At 36.1% G+C, this 25,619-nt stretch overlaps 1 protein-coding gene and 1 long non-coding RNA gene across 2 annotated transcripts in view; one reads left to right on the top strand and one right to left on the bottom strand.

The window, feature by feature from the left end:
• The window catches only part of LOC150084836 (1-phosphatidylinositol 4,5-bisphosphate phosphodiesterase classes I and II-like), a 932,481-nt gene extending 929,725 nt beyond the window's left edge, over positions 1-2,756 (bottom strand). The window contains exon 1 of the mRNA XM_090376366.1: positions 2,632-2,756. Within this exon, the coding sequence (XP_090232492.1) occupies positions 2,632-2,730 (99 nt within the window). The 5' untranslated portion in view covers positions 2,731-2,756. The remainder of the gene's footprint in view (positions 1-2,631) is intronic.
• Positions 2,757-3,136: 380 nt separating this feature from the next.
• LOC150084835 (uncharacterized) lies at positions 3,137-25,463 on the top strand. Its single transcript, XR_016547081.1, has 3 exons — positions 3,137-3,258; positions 11,943-12,067; positions 25,355-25,463. It is a non-coding gene; the product is annotated as an uncharacterized LOC150084835 (long non-coding RNA).
• The last annotated feature ends 156 nt before the right edge of the window (positions 25,464-25,619 follow it).

Below are 25,619 nucleotides of genomic sequence, written 5' to 3'. Positions count from 1 at the left end.
TAGCCTAAATAAGTTTAAGGCTCATCTGGACAGGTATTTCGAACGAACAGAGGGGTGGAAGTGGTTATTTTTTAATTTTTTTTTGGCTGATGCTGCATAAGCTTGCTTTCGTGCATCAAATGCCTCTATTAATGCTAATAAGTTCCATACAAAAGTTTTAATGGAATATGATGAAGTCTTTTATCCCCCATAAAGAGTTAGCAAATAACTATCAGTTTCCATATAAAATTACAGGCAAAAAATATGATAAAAGAAATAAATGAGAAGGAAATAGATGTTTGATCTGGAATACCACAAAACATAAATATGATCCTGAAAGTGTCGAGAAAAAAACAGATTAAAAAATTTACTTCCACAGCATAACCAAAATGTTGATTACAGATGAATAATATAAACCCAAATCAGTTATGAGCAATATAAACCAAAACAATGATTAGCTGTGAGCAACATACACTATAATGGCAAACCGTTTCAGGCTATTACATTTAAAAAAAAAAAAAAAAAAAAATGCATGCTACAGAATTTACTTATCTTTTTTAAAAATACAAAATTAATGCCACACAGAACACAAATTCACCTTCTGTGCTACAGGTTACTTATACCACTTTTGCTTAAATCAGTGATTCTTAACTTTTCCAAACTACAAACTTAGTTTCAATCAAACAAATTTTACACAAACCCTAATTTTTATTAATGCAAGCATCTTTAATTTTTATTAAATTAATTTAAGTAATATGAATTTATTATTATGGAAGAATTTAAAATGTGTTCAGGTGGATACTGACCATGGAAATTTGTATGTTATAACAATAAACAAAAGTGAAATGAAGATAACACATTCCACTCAGAAAAGCAAAAATATTTGTGAATTCATTTTTGTGAATTCAATGTTCCTGAATTCATTTTTGTGAATTCAATGTCTCTTGGGGAATTTACCGCGCAGTGCACACCTTAGAAATAAATAAATAAAATAAATGAAACAATGAGGATATAAAAACCACTTTTAAAATAAAATTAAATATCAGAAGGCATTAATGAAGGTCTGGAGACAAGAGAAGTTGTATATTTTGTAAAGGCAAATGCTGTGCAATGGATTGCCAAAAAAGGGCAAAGAGAGTCAACACATGCAGTAACCTTGAACTCATATGAATAGTTTTGCATTATGCAGTGGAATGTACCATTTCATTATAAGTTAACTTTCATATTTTTCTAACATTTAACATGCTAGTCAAACAAAATGCTCCTTTTATGAAAAAGGATGTTTACTAATCTTTGATCAATGTACTGACCACCTGTTAGGTGATCATGACCTATCAAGGTCTGTGGATAGCAAGTTATGAAACACTGATTTTTCATTCTTGAGTTTACTATTTTGTACACTTTTAGAAAAAAAAAATATTAAATGATGAGTCTGATTCAAAAAGAATACTTTCCCAGTAAACATTTTTTTTTAAATCTTCCACAAATACTGAACATAATATAACTCAGATTTGGGTATAAATATAAATTGCAAGGAGAGAGGGGGGGGGGGAGGTTCTACTTGAATGCGATTTATAAGAACTTTTTTTTTTTCAAGTGCATATTTTAAAACATGAATAACTGTGAACGTATTTTACACAATTAAAATTTCTTTACAGGTAGCTACATATATGCAATTTTAATCACCTTTAATTAAATTAACACCTGCATCAACTAACCCTTAATTACTACTCTCAAAAACAGTTACCATTGAACGCAAAAACTATGGATTGCTATGGATATTAATATGGATTTCAAAACCATTTTCGGGAAATTTTGCAGTTGCGAATTATATGAATGAGATAAGCAATGCCTTAATTAGCACATACCGTTGAAATTCGACGAAATAATTCCCAGACGTATTTTTGTTTATGCTTTGGGACATCCTCACCAAGTGGGAGTAAGGCGGGTTGGAGGAGGGGGGGGTGGAATTCATAACCATATAGAAAACCCACTGCATTATTATGCATGAGCAAAAGATATAAGAATTTTTAATTCGCAGTCTTCCGATTTTCTTAATTTTTTTTTTTTTTTTTTCGAAATTCAGATATGGCAGCTATGTTTGTTGTTGTCAAGTTACACAGTATATATATATATATATATATATATATATATATTTTTTTTTTTTTTTATACAGTAATCATTTCAAGTCAATCCAAAACAAACAAAAAAAAAATTAAAAAAAATATATATGCATATATCAATAATAAATTTGAATCCATTTAATTTGACTAAACATACTTAAGTCCAAGTATGCTAAATGAATTGTATATACATCTAATACTGTATTTATACACCCACGCCAAATATTCATATAAGCGATGTGCCGCATAGATTTACACTGTAATTCTAAAATCATTAAAAATAATGCAGGTTTTTCAAGTTTCCATTAAGCTATTTCTTAAAATAATGACTGATTAACTGTTAATACTGCCCGAGTATCGGAATGCCTGATCTTAAAGAATTTTCATCTTCACTAAACGAGAGGGAAATATCGAGCAACAGGATCGGCTCAAACTATCGGGAAGACTGACCGCGGTAACCACAAGCGCAACTCAACTTCAAATCATGCGGCTGTACTTAGATCTAAAACTTTGGATGATGGGTACTTACATCGTCCCACTTTATAAATTTGTTCCCTTCCTGGAGGTTCTTAGGGACCGAGATTGGCTTAAGCTGGACAACATGTACACCAGATTTAGCTCCAGCCATATTCCTACATCTGCTCAAGACAGCCGTTTTCCTTGCTCTGACAGAAAGTAGTAAACGAACGTGCCTAACTTGACTCCACCTCTACTTTGCTCTCTTACTACATGGCGCAGCCTCCAACGGAACCGCGCAAGCAGTGCAGCATTATTCCGAATGTATAATGCACAGCAAAATCAACAGATGACACTTTGAATTCAATGTCAACGATAACATTCATCTAACAAACCGTCACGTTAATGAACTGTGATGTTTTATTTTCGGAATTTATTATTTATGAAACAGTATATCCAAGTAGCATCAAAATCTTCAGATGGCAGCACATAAGTAACATATATTTCATGATGGCGATTTTCTTTAATACTGTATTTATAAATATAGTCAGTGAGGATTGCATGTTTTACCGTGATTCCATAGTTCTTTTTACGTTTAGGAGCCGCATAAAATTCAACAGGTTTTTGGTGTGGCTTTCTCCTCTAATATAAACGAATGAGAAAGCGAATAACAGTTAAATGTCTCTCCGACGTGCAGGAGGTAATGTGATCGCCCATATTAAGAGGGAAATTGTCTTGTAATAATAAAAGTCTAGGTGCCCAAAAGCAAACATTATTTTCCATCACTCAAATAAATTAGCTTCAGTTCTGCAAAGTGCAGCGTCTGGAGGCTAGGCACCTGCGAGGTGATCTAAATAAGGTATTTAAGGCTTTGAATGGATTGAGAAGCTCGATTCTGATGGAATCTTGCTCCGATTACACACATGAAGTGACAAATTCAAATTGAGGAAGGATGGTTGCCTTCAGCCAGCAGGTAGTTGATTGTTGGAACAAACTTCCATTTATTGTTGTAGAAGTGGGTAGCTTTTTGAATAAATTAAAGGGAGAACTTGATAATTATTGGAAGGGATGGACAGATGATGTGGTGGGTTTTTTTTTTTTTTTTGTTTGTTTAGATGATGCTTTGTAAACTTGCTTTCTTGAATCATTTGCCACTACTAATACTAAAAGGTAAACCACATTTGTAATTTCTTTACGCCACTCGCAGATAACAAGCAGTTAATTAATTTTATATTTAACATAAGGTCAAAGTTCGTCTATGATTCTATTGTAATGTTACTACTTGTTGCATAGTGATAATTTGCTTATAAATCTAATGAAACCTTATTATTTCATTCTGACATCCTTTGTATAATATATTGTAATTTAGTGATTTTTAGGGAATTTTTCCCTTTTCATTAAGTCCTGCAAAATATTTTTAAATGATCATATATTTGTAGATATTTTATAATTAATTACAAATAGTCAAAGCATTTTGTAGTTCCTGTTATATTTCTCATGAGAGAGAAACAGATGAAGAAACAGTTCATAATCATTTAGAGATTAATATCAACATTAATTTAAGTATAAATATGAACCATAAATTTTTTAAAATGTTAAATTTTAATTAATATTTTTTAAAAATATGTGAACTTTTATTAATATTTTAAGCTGGATAAAATAAAAATAAAAAATCACAAGTAGTGCATTGTAGTCAGTACTAATTCTCCACTAACTAATCGGGCTTGGATCAAAAGTACTGCAAAAACCTTGGGAGGTGCACTATGGCCACAGAAGCCGATGCCCCAACAACTACCAAAAAAAAAAAAATCCACTAACTAATACACATCAACAATAAAGAAAAATTAGTTAAATTGGAGTTGAAGTGGAATAAATAAATAAAAAAAAACTCAGCAGCTCAAACCAAAATTATTACAATATTAGTGATTTTTTAAGTAAAAATTATAGGAGTATTAAGATTAAAAAATTATTTTTTGCTGCTGATAGTCATAAAGAAGCTTAATGCAAACACTTTGTTAGAATTTCATGGCCAAGCTATTCTAATGTTAATTCCCTGGCCCCACCTTTCACTGTTATTAACTGCTTGGCAATATTCAAACACTTGTTAAGTCCTGGGATTGGATCATTTTGATTCTATTCAATGGAGATTCCTTGAAAGTCTATTAGAAAAGGGGTTTGGGGAAAAAATTTGAAAAGTATTATTAGTTAATGCTAAGTATACAGAGTGGTTTTAGAGCACAAAAAAAAAAAAAAAACTAAAAAGAGGAGGGGAATCAAAGTGGCCCACTTGTGCCTACCAGCAGGACAGAGTGGTGGATCCCCCTTCCAACTAAAAACAAACCAGATGGACTGTCATTAAATCTCTTGCTAGTTGCACTAGAACTCATAGTCATATAGAGTCATTTTAACTATTGTTAAGAGGTTTTTTTCAAAAATTTCAATAGAGTAACCTGTACTTCTTGGAAGTATTGTATTTTTACAGCTGGATTTCAGAGCAGGAAAAAAAAAAAAAAAAAAAAGGTCAAAATGACCTCATCCAGATGTCAGTGAGTTAAAATTTAATAAACATTCATTTCAATAGTTTTTTGTAATCATGTATGTATTTGATTGAAATTTAAAATTGTGTGTATCTCACTTTCCAAAATACAAATAGTTTTTTGGTCATTTTTACACTACACTGTGCTCCATATTATATAAATTCCCATTATTGATTGATCCTGTTAATTCTCTATTACAGCGGTTCCCAAACTGTGGCACCCCACGGTGTTGCAGCGAACTCACAGGGGCACCGCGGTGTATTTTAAATTTTCAAGTGAAACAGTGATACTTGACATCTGTCGGACACTGTGCAAGCCACTAGCTCAAGGTAGTTCATAGTTTCGACATCAGTTTCAACATTACTTATTAAGTTGTTTGGACCTAACTACTTAATAAAAGGAACTATTAAATTTTCTTTTGGCTTTGGGGTGCCGTGAAAAATTACTGAGACACTAAGAGCACTGTGAACCAAGAAAGTTTGGGAACTTCTGCTCTATTATGCTATTTGTTTTTCAAATCCAAAAGTTCATTTATTCTGATTTTCTGAGAACCCAGATCATCCTAACAGTAGTTTCTGCTGTCAGGATCTGTTGAATTAAACCTTTAGAACAGATACAATTTACTCAGCAACTCCAGTAACTACTAACTTTTAATTTTTTCAAAGTAAAATTTATAACTAAAGTACAAGAACTTTCTTACTTCAGAAATTGTGTGTTAATGTAAAAAACCAACGTTAAAAATTTTTGACTCCATTTTAGCTTGTTAACAGGATTCCATAACTGGTTTCATATTCCATAAGCATAGTCAGTTTAATTAGATTAGCACTGGAGAATCCCAGTACTAACACTGAGATGCTCTAGTGTTAGCACTGGAATAACATAACAGCACATAACAACCCCCCCCCCCCCCATGGTAATCAAAGAGGCATCAGAATGCACAATTTGTCAGCAAAAAACAAGGTGTTTTTTGCTGACAGGAACAGAACCACAAGGGCCCTTCAATAAAGAATGATAATTTTTTTTTTTCACAACATACCTTTATAAATCATATTTTGATGGTCTGTTTCAAAGTAGTCCCCATTTGTTAAAAGCACTTATTCCAACATTTCTGCTATTCATCAGAAACGTGGTGGAAGCCAATTTTTGAGAATCATTTGATTTTGAGGTGTGTTTGAGAATCGCTTCTGATGTCATTGCATCTTATTGTGATGACTGGAGCGTTTTCCTCGCAGAACATTCTTTAACTTTCGAGGGGAAAATTGCAGGGTGCAAGGTAGATGAGAAACATATTTGATGTTAATGCTGCTGGCTAAGTACTCACAGTATAAGCAATGTTGAGGTCCTGCATTGTCGTGATGCAGCATCCACCCACCTGTGCACAGTTGTGGTCATTTGAAACAAATATTATCCCACAAAGTGTGCAGTACATTTCTATAGTAAGGTCCTGTAACAGTCAACATTAACTACAAAATGCTGATAAACCATTCCTTTCAAAGAAAGAGATGACCATAACCTTTCCTGCAAAAGCTATAACTTTTGCTTTTTTTTCAGTGTTGGCATTGATGTAGGCTTCCAAACAGCTTTTTTTGCTTACTCGCTGGGTCAGAATGATGAAACCATGCCTCATTTGCCATTATCACCTTGTGCAGAACTCACCATATTCGGCAACCATCCATTGTAGCTCCATGCAAACTTGCTGTTGCTCAGGTTTGAGTAGGCTTGGAAGCTAGCATGCACAGACACGTCTGACATGCAAATGGTCATGGAGAATACCATGTTCCCTACTGATATTCTCAAAATCTCTGCCAGTTGCCTTACTGTGATATGATAATCTTCTCTCATAATTACAGAAACAGTGTTTATAGTTTCTGTGGTGACAGCAGTGGTTGAAGCTCCAGGACAGCCGATTTTTGTAATTGAACCATGTCCATCCTTAAACATTCTAAACATCTGTGAGCTATACTATATAGAAGCATATATTCACCATGAGCCTCTTTTAACTAATGTTTCATATCAAGGGTTTGTTCAAACAACGTTAACTACAAAATTGCATTTTCTTTTTGCGATAACTTTAGTTTTATTTTATACAAATAACACTGCATATCATGTCATAGAACTATATCTCTCTCTCTAGTACTTTACAAGTAAGCTTAGGCTGTAAGTACATTTCCAAAAACCAAGAAAATGTCAAATGACATTTTTTTGGTTAATTTCAAAAACATCGACTACAAAATGATTTTGAAGTTAATGTTGTTTGACACTAAACTCTCTGTGTTTCAGCTGATGTTTTCCTATGACAGAAACAAAATTTGAGAGCAGTATACTGTTCCTCGCATGTCACATCTGTCATTACGTAGGAAAAACTGAACAGGCATAAACTTGACCAACTGCTAAGGTCACATTACGCTCATGAGTCATCTGTGCAGTTGCTATGTGATGCAGCTTGGTTTGGTCTTAAATTCCACAACTCAGCTAGAAATAGCAAGCAGTATAGTTGTTCATGTAAAATTCTTTCATTATTCTTCATGAAGAATGGTTGTTCATGATTATTCTTTATTGAACAGTCCTCATATTTTATTTATATTTATATGTAATATGTATATTACATGTTGCAGGTTCAAATTGTTATTTTATGACTGCCTTTCCATGTTATCTATCTAACCTGTTGGTTGATTATACTATTTGCTGTTCTCTCTCCACACTTAAAAGCATAACCTCCTATTTTTTTACATATTTATTTATTAATATATATATTATGTATAATATTTATATATATTGTATAGATATGTGTAATGTAAATTAAAGTAAAATAATGAGAAAATAAAGAAAGAATGAATGAAAAAATTTCTTTATTGGCATTTAAATTTATGGTACATTTGCCTTGTATTTAAAATATTCAAAATTTTTAGATACATATTCTTTCCACATAATTCTTTTTATCATTTTTTTCCCTCACTTTTCTATTTTTTCTTATGGTTAAGCTTATGGTTATTCATAGGAATTTGGATTAACAAATTAAAAAAAAACTATCTACCAAAAGACATGAACCACCTTGCTGATTTTAGGAAATTCTATGTAATTATGAAATATGTAAATATTTTGGCCTATGAAGGAAATCAGCAGTTATCCTGGAGTTCATTTCAAATATGTACATCAGACAGTGTGCACATGGAAATAATTAATATAATTTCAGAGGAGAATGATAGTTCTATGTCATGTGGGGAAATTTCTATTGATTAGGAATTAAACATTTCCAAGTAGAGAAGTAGCATTGTGTCAAAGAAATAGAAGTCCATAGATGAGCGATACTGAGCCCAAGAGATCAGCATTAGTAGAGACATGCAATGCAAGAAAGCAAGCTTATGCAGCATCAGCCCAAAAAAAAAAAAAAAAAACAACCTCCCATTTCATACCTCCATTCGTTCCAAATGCCTGTCCAGCTCAGCCTTAAATTTATTTAGGCTATCAACTTCCACAACAAAAGATTAGCATTAGTAGAGGCATATGATGCAAGAAAGCAAACTTATGCAGCATCAACAAAAAAAAAAAAAAAAAAAAAAACTCTCCCATTTCACCCCTCTGTTCATTCCAGATACCTGTCCAGTTCAGCCGTAATTTTATTTAGGCTATCAACTTCCACAACAAAAGATGGAAGTCTGTTCCACCAATCAACTACCCACCGGCTAAAGGCAAATTTCTGCACATCTATTCTACAACTGTCTTTCCTCAATTTGAAACTGTGCCCCCTCAGGTTCTTAATCTGAACAAGAGGAAGAATTCCATCAGCATTCAGCTTGCTCAGCCCATTCAAGGCCTTATATACCTCAATCAGATCACCTCGCAGGTGCCTACTGTCCGGGCACTGCAATTTGCAGAACTTAAGCCTTTCTTGGTAAGAGCACCCCTTTGTTCCCCACACCAATCTTGTTGCCCTTCTTTGTACTCATTCTAGCAACTCTACATCCTTCCTAAATTGAGGCCTCCAGACCTGTACACAGTACTCTAGGTGTGGCCTGACCATTGCCTTATACAGGGTTTCTCAGAAATACATGGCATAACTTTCAGGAGTGAGTGTTCCTCGTATGTAGACAATAAAAATATTTTATATCAACATAGTTCTGGAAATGCTTGGTTTCAGAGTTTTAAAGGTCTGTCTATGACACTTAACTGTTCACATCGTCTTATTGTTCAAAATGTCCACCTCCTGCCTGAATACAGGCCTCACATCGACGTCTCATGGACTCGCAAAGGCAATGCCAAATTGGTGACAAGGCCTGTACCCGTTGCAGATGGTAAGGATACAGTTGGTGTTCTCACAAATAGTCGAACGTTGAACAGCCAGTTACACTGCTGTTCTGAGTGTGCTGATTCCAGGAGTGGCATGCACAACATCCAAAATTTCCTCTGCTTCAGGAGTCATAGATCTTGGTCATCCTCTGTCAGCAGCACAAGGTGTAAAGGTCCCATGTTCACAAAGGCGGTGATGGATACCTTCAAACATTTTCCTGTCTGGACATCTTTGTTCTGGGAACCTTTCGTGGTAAAAGCGACGAGCTTCCAGAGCATTGCCGTTCCGCCAAACCGTACGTAAAGTGCATATCCGCTTGCTCCTGATTTGAGTACGTAGTCGGAATGGAAAACCACCAGATTCTGTCAGTACCTTGTGATGAAGGAAATCACCTGCGGGAGATAAGATATTCCAGTTAATAACTCGGGAACCAACATAGTTCCGGAAATGATGATTTCTCGAACTATATTGATATAAAATATTTTTATTGTCTACATATGAGGAATTTGTTCCTGAAGTTATGGCATGTATTTTTGAAATACCCTGTAGAATGGGATAATCACCTCCCTGACTCTGCTAGTAAAATTCCTATATATCATTGACAAGACTCCATGACTGCCCTGGCAGCCCATCTGCACCACTCATGAACTTCATATTTGACTGCACAATTGCCCCAGGTCTTTTACTCTTCCCTGAGTGTAGTACCACACAATGGAGCAATATGGCCTTAGTTGCTAATGCTCCTAAAAACCAAATAACAAACAAAAAGTACCACACAGTTGGTACGTTTCTCTTTGGTTATTGCTACCCATAGGCAGTACTTTGCATTTGTAAATGTTAAACTTCAGTTGCCACTTCTCAGCCCATTTGCCCAACTTATCTAGATCCCGTTGGAGTAGCATTAGCATTAGTAGAGGCATTTGATGCAAGAAAGCAAGCTTATGCAGCATCAGCCAAAAAAAAAAAAAAAAACCCACTTCCACTTCACCCCTCTGTTCGTTCAAAATACCTGTCCAGCTGAGCCTTAAACTTATTTAGGCTATCAACCTCCACCACAAGGGATGGAAGTCTGTTCCACCAACCAACCACCTGCTGGCTAAAGGCAAATTTCCGCACGTCTATCCTACATCTGTCTTTCCTCAATTTGAATTTATGCCCTCTCAGGTGATTTTTCTGAGCTAGAGGAAGAATCCCATCAGCATTGAGCATGCTTAAACCATTCAAGGCTTTATACACCTCTATCAGATCACCTCGCTGGTGCCTAGTCTCCAGACACTGTAATTTGCAAAACTTAAGCCTTTCTTCGTAAGAGCACCCCTTTGTTCCATTCACTAATCTTGTTGCCCTTCTCTGTACTCGTTCCAGCAGCTCTACATCCTTCTTGAAATGAGGCCTCCAGACCTGTATACAGTACTCTAGGTGTGGCCTGACCATTGCCTTATACAATGGAATAATCACCTCCTTATCCCTGCTGGAAAAATTCCTGTATATCATTGACAATACTCCATGAGCTACTCTTGCAGCCCGTCTGCACTGCTCAGAGAACTTCATATCTGCCTGCATCTGAGTAGCATACTGTCATTAACAACCCTGCCAACCTTTGTATCATCTGCAAACTTGGACATTAAGCCTGATATACCTTCATCAATTTTAGTAAGTGTAAAATGAATAAGTAAATGTAAGATCAATAAGTAAGTGTAAAATATGACACATAGGAGTCTATATACTATGAGATAGCCGGTTACCTCATTTCGCCATAAGATTTTATAGAATCTGAGTTTGAAGCTGCAAGTGGCCACAGGTAAACCTGTGTTTGTGCAATATATAGAAAGCAATATATTCATATATAGAAGGCTGTACACTGCACAGCCTTCTACATATGAATTTTCATGGAGAGCCCAAAAGCCTTTAATGAGCAAAACAAATGCACGGACTGACCTGGAGATCAGTGGAAGTTGGTCCTGAGAGCAATGAGAATGCCACACATTTCCAATCTGAAGGATTCATTTTATGCGGAGGATACCTGCAAAAAGCTTGCCACATGAATATGTTGTCTCCACTATGATGTAGGGTGGTGTCTTCATAAATAGTTAAAAAAAAATAATAAAAATTCATATAAACATGTCTGATTCTAATCAATTAAGAGTTATGGCTGTTTGAATTTTTAAAAATGGCTTTGGAGTTTTCATTATTAAAAAATAAATAAGAATAAGTAAACATGTAACTCATATAAATAAACATTTTACTAAGTATATGTCTGCTTTTTCTTATTTCATTTTTTTATTATTTTTTACTATTGCCTCCATAGCCATTATTTAATATTCAAACAGGCATTGCCCCATTACTGTTTCGAAACCGACATTATCATTATCATCCATATGGTGCAAGGAAGCCTGAGGCTTTTGCTGCACCATATCTTCTCTCTCAGAGAGAGAAAGAGAGAAAAAGAAAAGAATGATGATATCCAGCTCAGGACCCTGGGTATGCCAAGCCAGTACTCACCAGATGTGAGCCCCTGGGGTTAAATTGTGTATGTAAACTTTTTTTTATTACTTTCAGGCCATGAATTAGTCTTGAGAGCAGCCCACATGTGAAATAAAGAAATAGAGCACAATACCTAGCTTTCTACCAGAAATTAGTAGATGGTCTTCCACAATGCATTGAAACAGTCATCACAACCAAAGGTAGGCCAGCATGCTATAATTTCATAAATAGATGTTTTGTTCATAAATACAAGCATCCCATGATTTTTGATTTATAAAATTCCAATCTAAAAATTCAAACTTCAGGACTGATCATGTTTTATGGCTTGCTTTTTTGGGCTCTCTTGTGTAATTATAAATATATATAAAATCTAAGGTCTTTCTTCTTCTTTGAGGAGGAAGCAGTATATGTAACACTGTAGATTCTCTTTCTTTATTTAAGTCATGACAAGAAGGCTTGAAAAAGTGGACTCTAACCTATTATGGCTAGTTGTTAATTTCACAAATTCCAAATTATATGTTTTACCTTAAATCTAGATTTCCACAAAAAAGAGAGACAGAGCTCTGTTGCCAATATATTTATTGAGATTTGTTGCCATGCCAATTTTGTATCTTGTTAGTAAATCTGGAAAAGGGTATGTCTCAATAGTGAAGCAGCCATACTGCACAAACATGATATCAATTTATTCAGTTACTTTCATAATTAAAAATTTGCTTATGATTAATATCATAATCTTTATTCTTCATCAAGGCTTTTGAAGGATATATGATGCTGTTGTAGATGTAAAATTCAGTACTAAAATCATGGATGAACATATTCAGGAATGGCTTTGATAATGTATATACCAGTGTTTCTCAACCTGTGTGCAGTGGCACACTAATGTGCTACGAGTATGCTTCAAGTGTGCTGCAGAAAATGCAAATAAAAAAAATAATAAATCCAAGTTTTATAATAAAAATGAATTCAAACAAAAAGTTTGTTTATTTACACTGTGCCTTCCGGCAGCAAACATAAAGTCACGTTTTGATTCCTAGTATTGGTTCCGTTCACCTATACTACACAAATAATAAGTGTATTATTAAATATACCCAATAGAAATAACCTCCCATTTGTGAATATATGAGTATAGTCGTGATTATAGTGTGTAGTATACTGCAAAATTTTAGCAGCTTTAAAAGTGTGCTACACAATCAAAAGGTTGAGAAACCTTTTTGTTGCTACAGAATGTACAGATAATGTATATACACTATCTGTAGCATTATATATATATTTGGTATATACACTATTTGGGCACTCTTTATTAGGCGATGAGCTAATAGCCTGTTGGACTGTCATTGGCCCACATCACCACTCCAGCACATGGCATGGATTCAACAAGATGTTGAAAAGTAATGTGAGGAGTGTTGAAACATTCATGTAACAAAACTGTCTTCAATTCTTGGTGGGGGGGGACCAAATAGATTCATAAATATATCATTGAAAATATAGCATCTTTCAGTTTTTTTTGTTTTTCTTTCAAGGTGGGACCCCATCAGCTTCATTGGTTGGGGAGCAATCAATTTTCTTCTGTAGCACTGCTCACAAGGTCCATTGAAAAACAAAATGTTCATTTATTATACATATCCATTAAAGTGTAAATATTCACTGGGTACAATAAATACCAGACAATATGTAAATAACAGATATATTAGTAATTCAGCAATACTAAGACATTTGATTTTCAAAAGGCTCCCCCATCCCCCAAGACTAGTTTTTTTAAGTAAATAGTAGATTACTTTAGTGGATACCATTTATTTAAATATAGCTTATCTCAGGGTAGTGCGCATGGAAAGCATGAAGTTCATTCTCCCGAGTGATAAAATTATTGCACTGTTCATCTTAGTCAGGAATTCTGCTTGTTACCTAAACATACAGGACAAGATAGTCTTAAATCTCATCATCATCAGCCACTTTCAATCCACTGCAGGATGTTGAAGGCCTCTCCAGCAGCTTTCCAGTTACTTCTGTTTTGTACAGTGGCCATCCATTTACTGCCGATGAACTCATGAATTTCATCTGTCCATCTCCATTGTCTTCCATGTTTTCTTTTAGCTCCTCTTGGGTGCTATTCTGTTATTTTCTTGGTCCATCTGTCATCGTGTCTTCGAACTATATGTCCTGCCCAAGACCATTTTAGTTCTTTAGTTTTGATAAGAATGTTCTTTATTTGTGTTTTCTGCCTAATCCATGTGTTTCTCTTATCTAATATGCTGATTCCTAATATTATTTGTCCCTTTCTTCACTGTGTAGTTTTCAGCTTCTCTTCCATTCTTTTGGTGAGTGCCCAAGTTTTGCTTCCATAAGTCATGGTGGGAAGTATACATTGGTTCATTGTTTTACATTTCAGAAAAATTGGGATTTTGCTCCTCAGTATGTGACTACATTTCCTGAATGCTATCCACCCAAAATTTATTCTTCTCTTGACTTCCAGCCATTTATCATTATTACAGTTAATGACTTGTCCCAGATAAGTATACGAATCCACCTTTTCGATTACTGCTCCTTCAATAATTATATCCCTTTCTGTAGCATACTTGTTCATCATTACTTTTCTTTTAGCCATATTAATCTTTAGTTCAAAATCCTTACTAACTCTGCTTAACTGATTAAGATTTCCTTGTGTCTCATAGGTTATTAACTTCAATTATTTTTTTGATTTTTTTACTGTGTTGTTCTTCTTGGTAATATTCATCACTCATAATTAGTTATTTCAGAATCAGAATTTAATGATCATAAGTAAATGATCATTTACAATGCGCATAAGTAAATGGTCATTTACAATGCGCATAAGTAAATGGTCATTTACAATGCGCATAAGTAAATGTTACATATTATACAAGTATAGCACTACAAATAAAACGGTAGTTCTCTTTCAAGTAGTTTAAAGTGAAGTCTTTAGCCTAATTTAAAAAAAAAAAAGCAGTGACATCCTATTTATTATTTATTTGACATCATATATTTTTTTTTTTATTAGCCTATTGTTATTAATGTTCTCAAACTTTTCTGAGTTCCATGTGTTTAAGCTTTTATTTCGATATTTTGGATCAATTAAATATGACACTTCTCATTATGTGGTGCCACTTTACCAAATATGGGAATGAGTGTCTTCCTGCTCTCTGATAGGATGGCAGTACCATTAAAGCAGTTGTCAAGGTGATGACAACTATGCATAAAAGACAGTAATGCATCTTGAAATGGTAAGCTTACTCTAGGTGGACGCATGAGGTGTATTGTGCAACAACCCAGAGTTTTTGACTGCTTCCACACTTGTAATAAAGTCTTTAGTTTTTAGGCTTGAATGTAAGATGCTTGAGAGTCTTTTCTATGAAGCATTTCACATTCGTTATAATTGTACATCTGCTCTTCTTGTTTCTTAATTAACACAGATTCCTATATATACTAAAAGAATTATATTTTATTTCATGTTTTGAAAAACCGATGATCAATTTTGCAATTAAACTCATCTTTCTTGTTCCTGACATTTTTGTGACATCTTTGGGTAGTTTGCTCCGTATAAATATGTGATTGCACTAACTGGGTTAGTGCAATCACATATTTATACGGAGCAAACTACCCAAAGTAGGTAAATGGCATCATTTTAATTATATCTTGTGTGAAGACCTTCACAACGAGTTTCCATGATATTGCACTACCTCGAATAAGTAGCGCTTCACCAATAGAGTATATTGTTATAGCAAACTACCCAAAGTAGGTAAATGACATTGTTTTAATTATATCTCGTATTGCCTTAGAATGCTCTTAGTCTAAATTACTGCACAATGTCAGGCATCTCTCATATTGTGGAGTTATACTTCATTAGCATTAGCATTAGTAGAGGCATTTGATGCAAGAAAGCAAACTTATGCAGCATCAGCCAAAAAAAAAAAAAAAAAAACCCACTTCCACTTCACCCCTCTGTTCGTTCAAAATACCTGTCCAGCTGAGCCTTAAACTTATTTAGGCTATCAACCTCCACCACAAGGGATGGCAGTCTGTTCCACCAACCAACCACCCGCTGGCTAAAGGCAAATTTCCGCACGTCTATCCTACATCTGTCTTTCCTCAATTTGAATTTATGCCCTCTCAGGTGATTTTTCTGAGCTAGAGGAAGAATCCCATCAGCATTGAGCATGCTTAAACCATTCAAGGCTTTATACACCTCTATCAGATCACCTCGCTGGTGCCTAGTCTCCAGACACTGTAATTTGCAAAACTTAAGCCTTTCTTCGTAAGAGCACCCCTTTGTTCCATTCACTAATCTTGCTGCCCTTCTCTGTACTCGTTCCAGCAGCTCTACATCCTTCTTGAAATGAGGCCTCCAGACCTGTATACAGTACTCTAGGTGTGGCCTGACCATTGCCTTATACAACGGAATAATCACCTCCTTATCCCTGCTGGAAAAATTCCTGTATATCATTGACAATACTCCATGAGCTACTCTTGCAGCCCGTCTGCACTGCTCAGAGAACTTCATATCTGCCTGCACAATCACCCCCAAGTCCCTTTCATTCTCTACCACTGTCAGTGTAGTACCACAGAGTTGATACGTTGCTCTGGGGTTGCTGTTTCCCATGTGTAGTACTTTACATTTGTCAATGTTAAACTTCATTTGCCACCTCTCAGCCCATCTGCTCAACCTTTCCAGATCCTGTTGCAGCAGCATAGTGTCAGTAGTGTCCTTGACAACCCTGCCAACCTTTGTATCATCTGCAAACTTGGACATTAAGCTTGATATACCATCATCAATATCATTTATAAATACAGAAAACAACAATGGACCCAACACTGAGCCCTGAGGGACTCCACTAATAACATCAGTCCACGATGAGCAGTGTCCATTGATTACCACTCTCTGTCTTCTCCCCCTCAACCACCCCTTTATCCATAGCAGCAATTTGCCTCCAATGTCACACTGCTCCATTTTGTGTAGCAGTCTTCCATGTGCAACAGTATCAAAAGCCTTTCTAAGATCCAAGTATATAATATCAAAGTTATTCCCTGCATCCAGCTCTTTTGTGACTGCATCATAGTATCCAATCAAGTTGGTCAGGCAAGACTTCCCCTTAACAAAACCGTGCTGTGTCTGAGCTATAACTGAAGTCTTGTCTAAATGATCCTGCAGTGCTTCTTTAACCAGTGCCTCCATTAATTTTCCTGGAACAGAAGTTAAGCTCACAGGTCTATAATTACTTGTTTCAGCCTTTGATCCTCCTTTGTGAATTGGGGTCACATTTGCACATTTCCAGTCCATGGGTACCTCCCCTGAGTCCAAGGAAGCTCTCATAACTATGGCTAAGGGTTTGCTTACTTCCTTTGCTGCCTCCTTTAATATAACTGGATAGATCCCATCCACCCCGGGTGCCTTTCTTGTGTTTATCTTCAACAGTTTCTCCTCCACTTTACTCCCAGTTATTTCACGATTCTGTAGCTTACTGCTAGAGTTGAATACACCTCTGGCATTCCCCTTGCTGAATAACTCCTCATGTGTGAATGTCGATGCAAAATATTGATTTTGTTTGTTAGCTACCTGAGCAGGATCATCAACAGTTGACCCATCAATATCAAGTGGACCAATCTGATTCATCCCCTTCCTTCTAGAGTTTACATATGTAAAGAACTCTTTGCTGTTTTTCTTTGCATCCCTTGCCAAGGATTTCTCGTAATCTGCCTTCGCCTGCCTAACCTCCTTTGTAACTTGGTTGCATATCAACTTGTATCTATCATAGGCTTCTGTGTCATGTATTAATTTGTAAGTATCCCATGCATTTTTCTTCTCTGCCATATGCCTCATTAGTTCATCTGACATCCATTTTGGCCTAAACCTTGAAGGGCGCCTCCGTAGCCAGGTGGGAAGGAGCAGCGGTGCGTAGCACACGCTTCTTGATTAGACCGGGGTTCGAGCCCGTCACCACCAAATACGGAAGATGCGGAAAGGTCAGGAAATGACCACCGCATCTCCCGGAGCAATATGGCCTTAGTTGCTAATGCTCCTAAAAACCAAATAACAAATAACAAGCCTAAACCTTGAACAATATTTCTTAGTTGGTATGTAAAGCCTAGTAGCTTCCAAGATAAGTTCTTTGAATGCTTCCCATTTTGAATTTGCTGTTGGTAACATCATCAGTTGGTCCCACTGTATAGAATTTAAATACTGTCTCAGTCCATCGTAGTCGCCTTTACGGAAGCAATAACCCTTCCCTTTACCCCTAATGGTAGTTACCTCTTTCAGTAAATCCCACTTCAGCACACTGTGATCACTGCCACCTAGTGGTTCATTTATCTGCAGATTCTTAATGCATGAAGAATCACTGCTGATAATCAAATCAAGAGTATTACTCCCTCTAGTTGCCTCCCGAACATGCTGATGTAGAAAACAATCATCCAATAAATCCACGAAAGCCCTGCTAGTGTGTCATAATTGAGTTGTCACATTTGCAACGCCAGGATACCTGCCCACTCACCAAAGAGAACCCAAAAAGCCTTGAAACGGTGCCCTGTGCCAACTAGAGGAGCTTGATGCTGCCCGGAGTTACCACACATAGGTAACAACAGTCTTCCCTAATGGAGAAGTGATGCCTATTTGGGGGGATTTATGAATGATCTAGTTGAGTGAGTATGAGGAGTAATGCCCCTTTCCTCTTTTGATGGCATTTATTCTTCTTCCTCTCCTACTATCACTTTCCTCTACCTTTGTTGGTGCTTCCGTAGCCAGGTGGGAAGGAGCAGCAGTGCATAGAACACGCTTCTTGATTAGACCAGGGTTCAAGCCCGTCACCACCAAATACGGAGGATGCGGAAAGGTCAGGGAATGACCACCGCATATTCCCGGAGCAATATGGCCTTAGTTGTTAATGCTCCTAAAAACCAAATAACGAATGAACCTCTACCTTTCTGCTTTCCTAGGTCTAATAAGGACAGAGATGTGGATAACAGAGTTTTTATTCCATACCCTTTTGCAAATGCTGCAGTCTGGGTTGTGGCATCTGCACCACTTCACCAATGGAGAAGACTATCTGCCTGGAATAAGTAATGATAGGCTTCTCCATTGGTGAAGTGTTACTTTAGCATTAGTAGAGGCATATGATGTAAGAAAGCAAGCTTAAACAGCATCAGCAAAAAAAAAAAAAAAAAAAAACTTCCCATTTGCCCCAAAAGTTTGTCCACTTCTTCCTTGAATTTCTTTAAGCTATCAACTTCCACAATGACAGATGGAAGTTTGTTCCAGCAATCAACTACCCGCTAGCTACAGGCAAATTTCCGCACATCTATTCTACAACCATCTTTCCTCAATTTGAATTTATGCCCCCTCAGGTGTGGAATCTGCCATCAGCATTGAACTTGCTCAAACCATTCAAGACTTTATACACCTCAATCAGGTCACCTCGCAGGTGCCTAGTCTCCAGATGCTGCTATTTGCAGAATTTAAGCCTTTCTTCATAAGAGCACCCCTTTGTTCCTCTCACCAGTCTTGTTGCCCTTCTCTATACTCGTTCTATCACCTCTACATCCTTCCTAAAATGAGGCTTCCAGACCTCATTTTAGGTCTGGAAGTACTGAGTACTGTATGCAGTACGCAAGGTGTTGCCTGACCATTTTGCCTTATAAAAGGGGATAATCACCTCCTTATCCCTACTAACAAATTTCCTGTACAGTCGAAACTCTATATAACGAAATTGATTTCTTTAAACAGAAATTTCGTTATAAAGAAAGAAATATGACCTTTTCAACAATGAAAAAATACTCTAATTTCAGATATACAGTAAAAGATGAGAAATAAATCAAGAAATGAGTGGAAATAAATTTCCTAACATTTTAAAACAATTAATTTATTAATACATACATATTAAGAAATGACTACTTATATGATGCGTAATATATTAGTACACTTTTAAGAATTATGTCGTAAAATATTTGGTTATTTTTTGTTGTACACCGTTCATAAAAATGTTCCCATTTGTTTAAACACTAAAAAAAAAATTTTTTTTTTCCGTTGCTTTTCTACCCACTGAAGGCCTTGACGCAAAGTTTCAAATGCTGCCAACATTTCTTGTTTGTAAGTTTAATATTGCTAATTCCCCTGGCATTCCCCTCCCTGAATAACTCCTCATGTGTGAATGTCGATGCAAAATATTCATTTAGTTTGTTAGCTACCTGAGCAATTTTAGCATTAGTATTAGTAGAGGCATATGATGCAAGAAAGCAAGCTTATGGAGCATCAGCCAAAAAAAAAAAAAAAAAACCACTCCCATTTCACCCCTCCATTCGTTCGAAATACCTGTCCAGCTGAGCCTTAAATTTATATAGGCTATCAACTTCCACAGAAAGGGATGGAAATCTGTTCCACCAACCAACTACCTGCTGCTTAAAGGCAAATTTCCACACATCTATCCTACATCTGTCTTTCCTCAATTTGAATTTATGCCCTGTCAGGTGATTACTCTGAGCAAGAGGAAGAATCCCATCGGCATTGAGCATGCTCAAACCATTCAAGGCTTTATACACCTCTATCAGATCACCTCGCCGGTTCTAGTCACCAGACACTGTAATTTGCAAAACTTAAGCCTTTCTTCGTAAGAGCAACCCTTTGTTCCATTCACTAATCTTGTTGCCCTTCTCTGTACTCATTCCAGCAGCTCTACATCCTTCTTGAAATGAGGCCTCCAGACCTGTATACAGTACTCGAGGTGTGGCCTGACCATTGCCTTATACAAGGGAATAATCGCCTCCTTATCCCTGCTAGAAAAATTCCTGTATATCATTGACAAGACACCATGAAAAATTCCTGTATATCATTGACAAGCTACTCTTGCAACCAGTCTGCACTGCTCAGAAAACTTCATATCTGACTGCACAATTACCCCCAGGACCCTTTCATTCTCTACTACTGTCAGTGTAGTACCACAGAGTTGATACATTGCTGGGGTTACTGTTTCCCATATGTAGTACTTTACATTTGTCAATGTTAAACTTCATTTGTCCCCTCTCAGCCCATCTGCTCAACCTTTCCAGATCCTGTTGCAGCAGCAGCATAGCATCAGTAGTGTCCTTAACAACCCTGCTAACCTTTGTATCTGCAAACTTGGACATTAAGCTTGATATACCATCATCAATATCATTTATAAATACAGAAAACAACAATGGACCCAACACTGAACCCTGAGGGACTCCACTAATAACATTAGCCCACGATGAGCAGTGTCCATTGATTACCACTCTGTCTTTTCCCCCTCAACCATCCCTTTATCCATAGCATCAATTTGCCTCCAATGCCACACTGCTCCAATTCGTGTAGCAGTCTTCCATGTGCAACAGTATCAAAAGCCTTTCTAAGATCCAAATATATAATATCAAAGTTATTCCCTGCATCCAGTTCTTTTGTGACTGCATCATAGTATCCAATCAAATTGGTCAGACAAGACTTTCCCTTAACAAAACCATGCTGTGTCCGAGGCCTAGGCATTGACTCCACTAGATGTCTGAAGACATCCTTAGGGGTGTGCTACCTGCAAGCAGAGGCGGATTTAACGGCGGGCGCACTGGGCGTGCGCCCTGGGCCCCGACTTCTGAAAGGCCCACACAAAACCCCAACAAATTAGTTGAACATATTAGTTCAAAACTTTGTGATTATTATTATGCTATTATTAATTATGTTATACATATATTATATTCAAATTTTATTGGAAATAAAACATTAATAGTACATAATATTTTTTATTTATTTAAAAAATTGGTTAACATATATTTTTATTTTCCCTGTCTCTCTCTCCTTTTTTAAGAGGCCCAATATTTTCTTCTGCGCCCGGGGCGTCAACCAACCTTAATCCGCTCCTGCCTGCAAGTCTTTCCACAGTTTCAGAATGGGTGATGTTTGCATGTCTACGTGTTTTACTTCTGATTCCAAAACATCCCACAAGTGTTAGATTGGATTGAGGTGTAGTGAATTTGTCAACCAATCAAGATGGAGGATATCTTCACTGTGTTCCTTGAACTGCTTATGAATAGTGTGGACCCTATCATCTTGGAAGATCCTGTTTCTCTCTTGGAAAAAAATGCAACATGACAGGGTGCACATAGTCTCCTAAGAGCTGCTAGTAGACCAGTGAAATTCTGGTCCATACCCACCAGGGCCCCTAGTTCTTGCCATCAAAATGTGCCCCTTATTAAGCAACCACCAACTCCTGGATACTGGGCATTATGCACAATAGGTCCATTGATTCCTGTTGCTTGTGCCACACACACAAAGTTGTCTGTCTGTGTGTTAAATCAGGTATTTGCACTCATCCAAGCAGCACACTCATTTCCAGTCCTTCAATGTCCAACCAGCATTTATTGACACTGCAGCATTCACTGTCAGTGATAATCAGCAGTAAGGAGAGGGTGTCTCTTGAGTAATCTGCTGTGGAACCCCTTACATCTGAATGTGCAGCACGTCGTCATTTGGGATGTATTGTGATGTCAACTGTCGTGCAGTGACATGCCGTTCTGCACCTGCTGCACCCTTTGCCCACCACAAACATCCACATTTTGTAATCCTTTGCAGTTCTGTCAGTAGGAGGTGGTTTAACCTATTTGGCACCATTCTTTGTACACCTTAACCACAGCAAAGCTGTTTAGCTTCTTATACTGCAAGCTATGCAGTATAACCCAATATGGATGGGGGTAGTCACAATTCAGTGATCACTGAATGTATGTACCCTTCACAAGTGACACCATATTCACAAGACTTATATAACAAAACACAAAATGTGCACTGACTCTCCAGAGCTAACGATATTACATTAAAATTACATTTAATCTATAATTTCTTTTTCCATACAAATTGTTCGGAAAAAAATAATTATTGTCAGATTTCTACTTGTCCAATTTTGATGAAATTTTTGATGAGTGAACAAATCATTCTATATGAACCAAATATAAAATTTCATGAAAATCTGTCCACTGGGAGTAGAGTTGTTACATGTAGATGGACATAGTGAAGATAGTAGGTGCTTATGTATATATTCTAATACACCTAAAAACTAATAAACAAATTAAAGACAGGAATATAATGAAAAATGTAGTTCATTTACAAGAAATGAAAAAGGAGAATTGCATTTTAGTTATTCTTTTAGTGGCATGGTGTGCAGTTAAATTGAAATGGTGAACTGTGAAAATCTAAGCACCACAACCTGTATTTGAGTGTAATCTTTCTTTAATTTCTTTAAGGACTGCAGATTATTCTCAGACATTTCATGGTACTTCCTGTACCACATCAACTACTTTGCACACATGCATTGAGCATGTGAAGCTGACAGCATAATAAGGACAGATATTCAGTCAGTGAAGTAATGGTAGCAGAAGCACATGAAACAACACGGTATAATTTGTGGTGTTTTAATAAATTAACTCTGAGTTAGGGTGAAGGGTTGATTCTAACCCAGAAAACTTTCCGGCAATTTATGCTCATCATCCCTCCTTCCACAAAACTGAAACTCCAAAAAGCTGATGTTTGAAAATGTTTTCTCTGATTTCTCCAGTTAAAATTCTAAAAATCTCTGTTGGTTATCACACAATTACAAAAATATTCATGAATTAAGTTAAACCTAATCATATGCACGTATCGATTGGCATCTGTCACTTGCTATTACCAAGCTGGCTTTACTGCCATACACTCATTCATTTAGTAATACAGGCAGTTCTCACTTTACAAGTTTTTTTCCCCCCAAGTATCAACAAAATCGAAAATATGAACATTAATTGCAAAAATGAATGTTAAACATTCATAAATACCGCATTCCAAATCACATGTGTAGCTATACAATACAGTGTACCCCACCTTACAATATTAATCAGTTTCAGAGACACATCGTATCGTTAAAATATCGTAATGTGAACCCAATAACACATTGTTTTTTGGTAATCCGAGATCTTGACGAATGTTGAAATTTTCGCTGTATAACTAAGCTATTTATCTCTCTAAAATGTCATTTTTAAAGTCACGAGTGTGACCTTAAGGCCATATAAAAGGTCATGAGCATGGTTTGTAAATTGTATTAGTTACCAGTTCAAATAATTAAAATGCACTACACTTTCATCATTATCATATGTTCCGTTATAAGTATCAATTTTAAATGCCTTTGTGATATTTTTCTAAAGCATATTTCTGGAGGTCACGACCATAAAACAATAAAAACAATTTGTCCTTTCTGGAAAGATTTATTGGGCTTTTCTGTTACTGCAAGCAATTATAAATGGTAGTAAACTCTATCTTCTTGCATTTGCGAAAATACCAATAGCTGGAATTGTGGGATTTTTTACGTTATTATGATGAAATGTGTTTCCCCTGCACTGAAATCTTCAATCTTATAAAAAACATAAATAAATTTTCAGAATCTTCTCTTCATTCCTTTTTTTTAAGCTTCATAAACTTGTTACTACATGCAAATCGTGTTAGTTGCAATTCATGTGTGCCATTAAAAAATTCTTATGCATGCAATCGTGAAATTTATAATTAAAAGAGAAGATTATCATGGAAACAAATGCCTCTTGAAACATTTCTGAAGAAGACGCCTGCTTGTGCAACAAACCGATGAGTGCCGAGCCAATAATGAGTGATCAACGAGTGTGCATTTAGTCAATGATGATGAAGAATAAACATTCTTTAACATTTGTAAGTCGTAAATAATTTCTCTATTATTATAATTTGCTTGATTTTACAGGCTACATTTTCATTTCTTTTCATAAATCAATCATTGTTTAAACATAAACTAATTAGCTGACTAATTTCATTGTTGAGAATGTAACCCCTGTTTTTAACCTCGTGTCTTTGGGAAATAAATTCCTGCTTTACGAGCGCGCTAGGAACAAATTTACTTGTAAAGTCGAGAACTACTTGTACTCTCTAGCTTCATTACATCAGAGCATTGTGTGGAATCCAACTCTTGACATACGTGCTTCACATTTCATGCAGCAGGTACTCCTGGTACTGACAGGCTGGCATCCAATTGCAAGCAGTGGTTGAAGCATGCAGTTTTTTAATTTGAATTTTGTTTGCTGACAGGTCTAAATGGAGTTTTTATTTTAAATATTAATTAAAAATATGTTTTTAATATAAAACAGATTTTTCACAATTTTGTTTATAAAAAATTGAAAATATAGGTGGCATCAAAAAAAATTTAGTTTTGAATTATTTTTTGCTGATTTTTCAAATGTGGCTGTGTAGTGTCTAAATGACCCCAGGCAATTAGAGGAAGAACAACCCTTTTCATTCCTGCTGATTGGTTAAAGACAGATTACATTCAATGCAGGTTGAAGTGCTTAGATTTTCATTATTCTTTAGAATTGCTTTTGTGAGGGCATTGTTTGTGAAAATCAAAAAATATTATGTAACAAAAATTGTAACAAATTAAAAGTTTTGCCCAGATCCTTACTATCAAGATTCTGTGTTTATGGACTGTTTTATTGTACAGATGCAATGCATGGATACTGTGGAGGAGTCAACTATTTCAACCTTTGAAATAAGAGCCTATAGATGAATGCTGAGAATTATTTGAAGAGAAAGAGGATGGCCACAATTCAGTAAGCGAAAAGGGACAGGTAAGTCATATTTTGGACACATTTAGAGGCACAAAGAATTTCTAATACCACAAAAAATCTTTGAGCGGCTTATTATAGGAAGATTTTATCCTACGTATGTTTCTTCTGGACTTGATTTTAACAAGCGATATAGTTTTA

Source organism: Mastigoproctus giganteus, chromosome 6 (genome assembly GCF_048544385.1).
Source record: "Mastigoproctus giganteus isolate SK-2022 chromosome 6, ASM4854438v1, whole genome shotgun sequence".
NCBI lineage: Eukaryota > Metazoa > Arthropoda > Arachnida > Uropygi > Thelyphonidae > Mastigoproctus > Mastigoproctus giganteus.
Note: the sequence above shows the minus strand (reverse complement) of the source record. Positions and strands in the feature narration are given on the sequence as shown.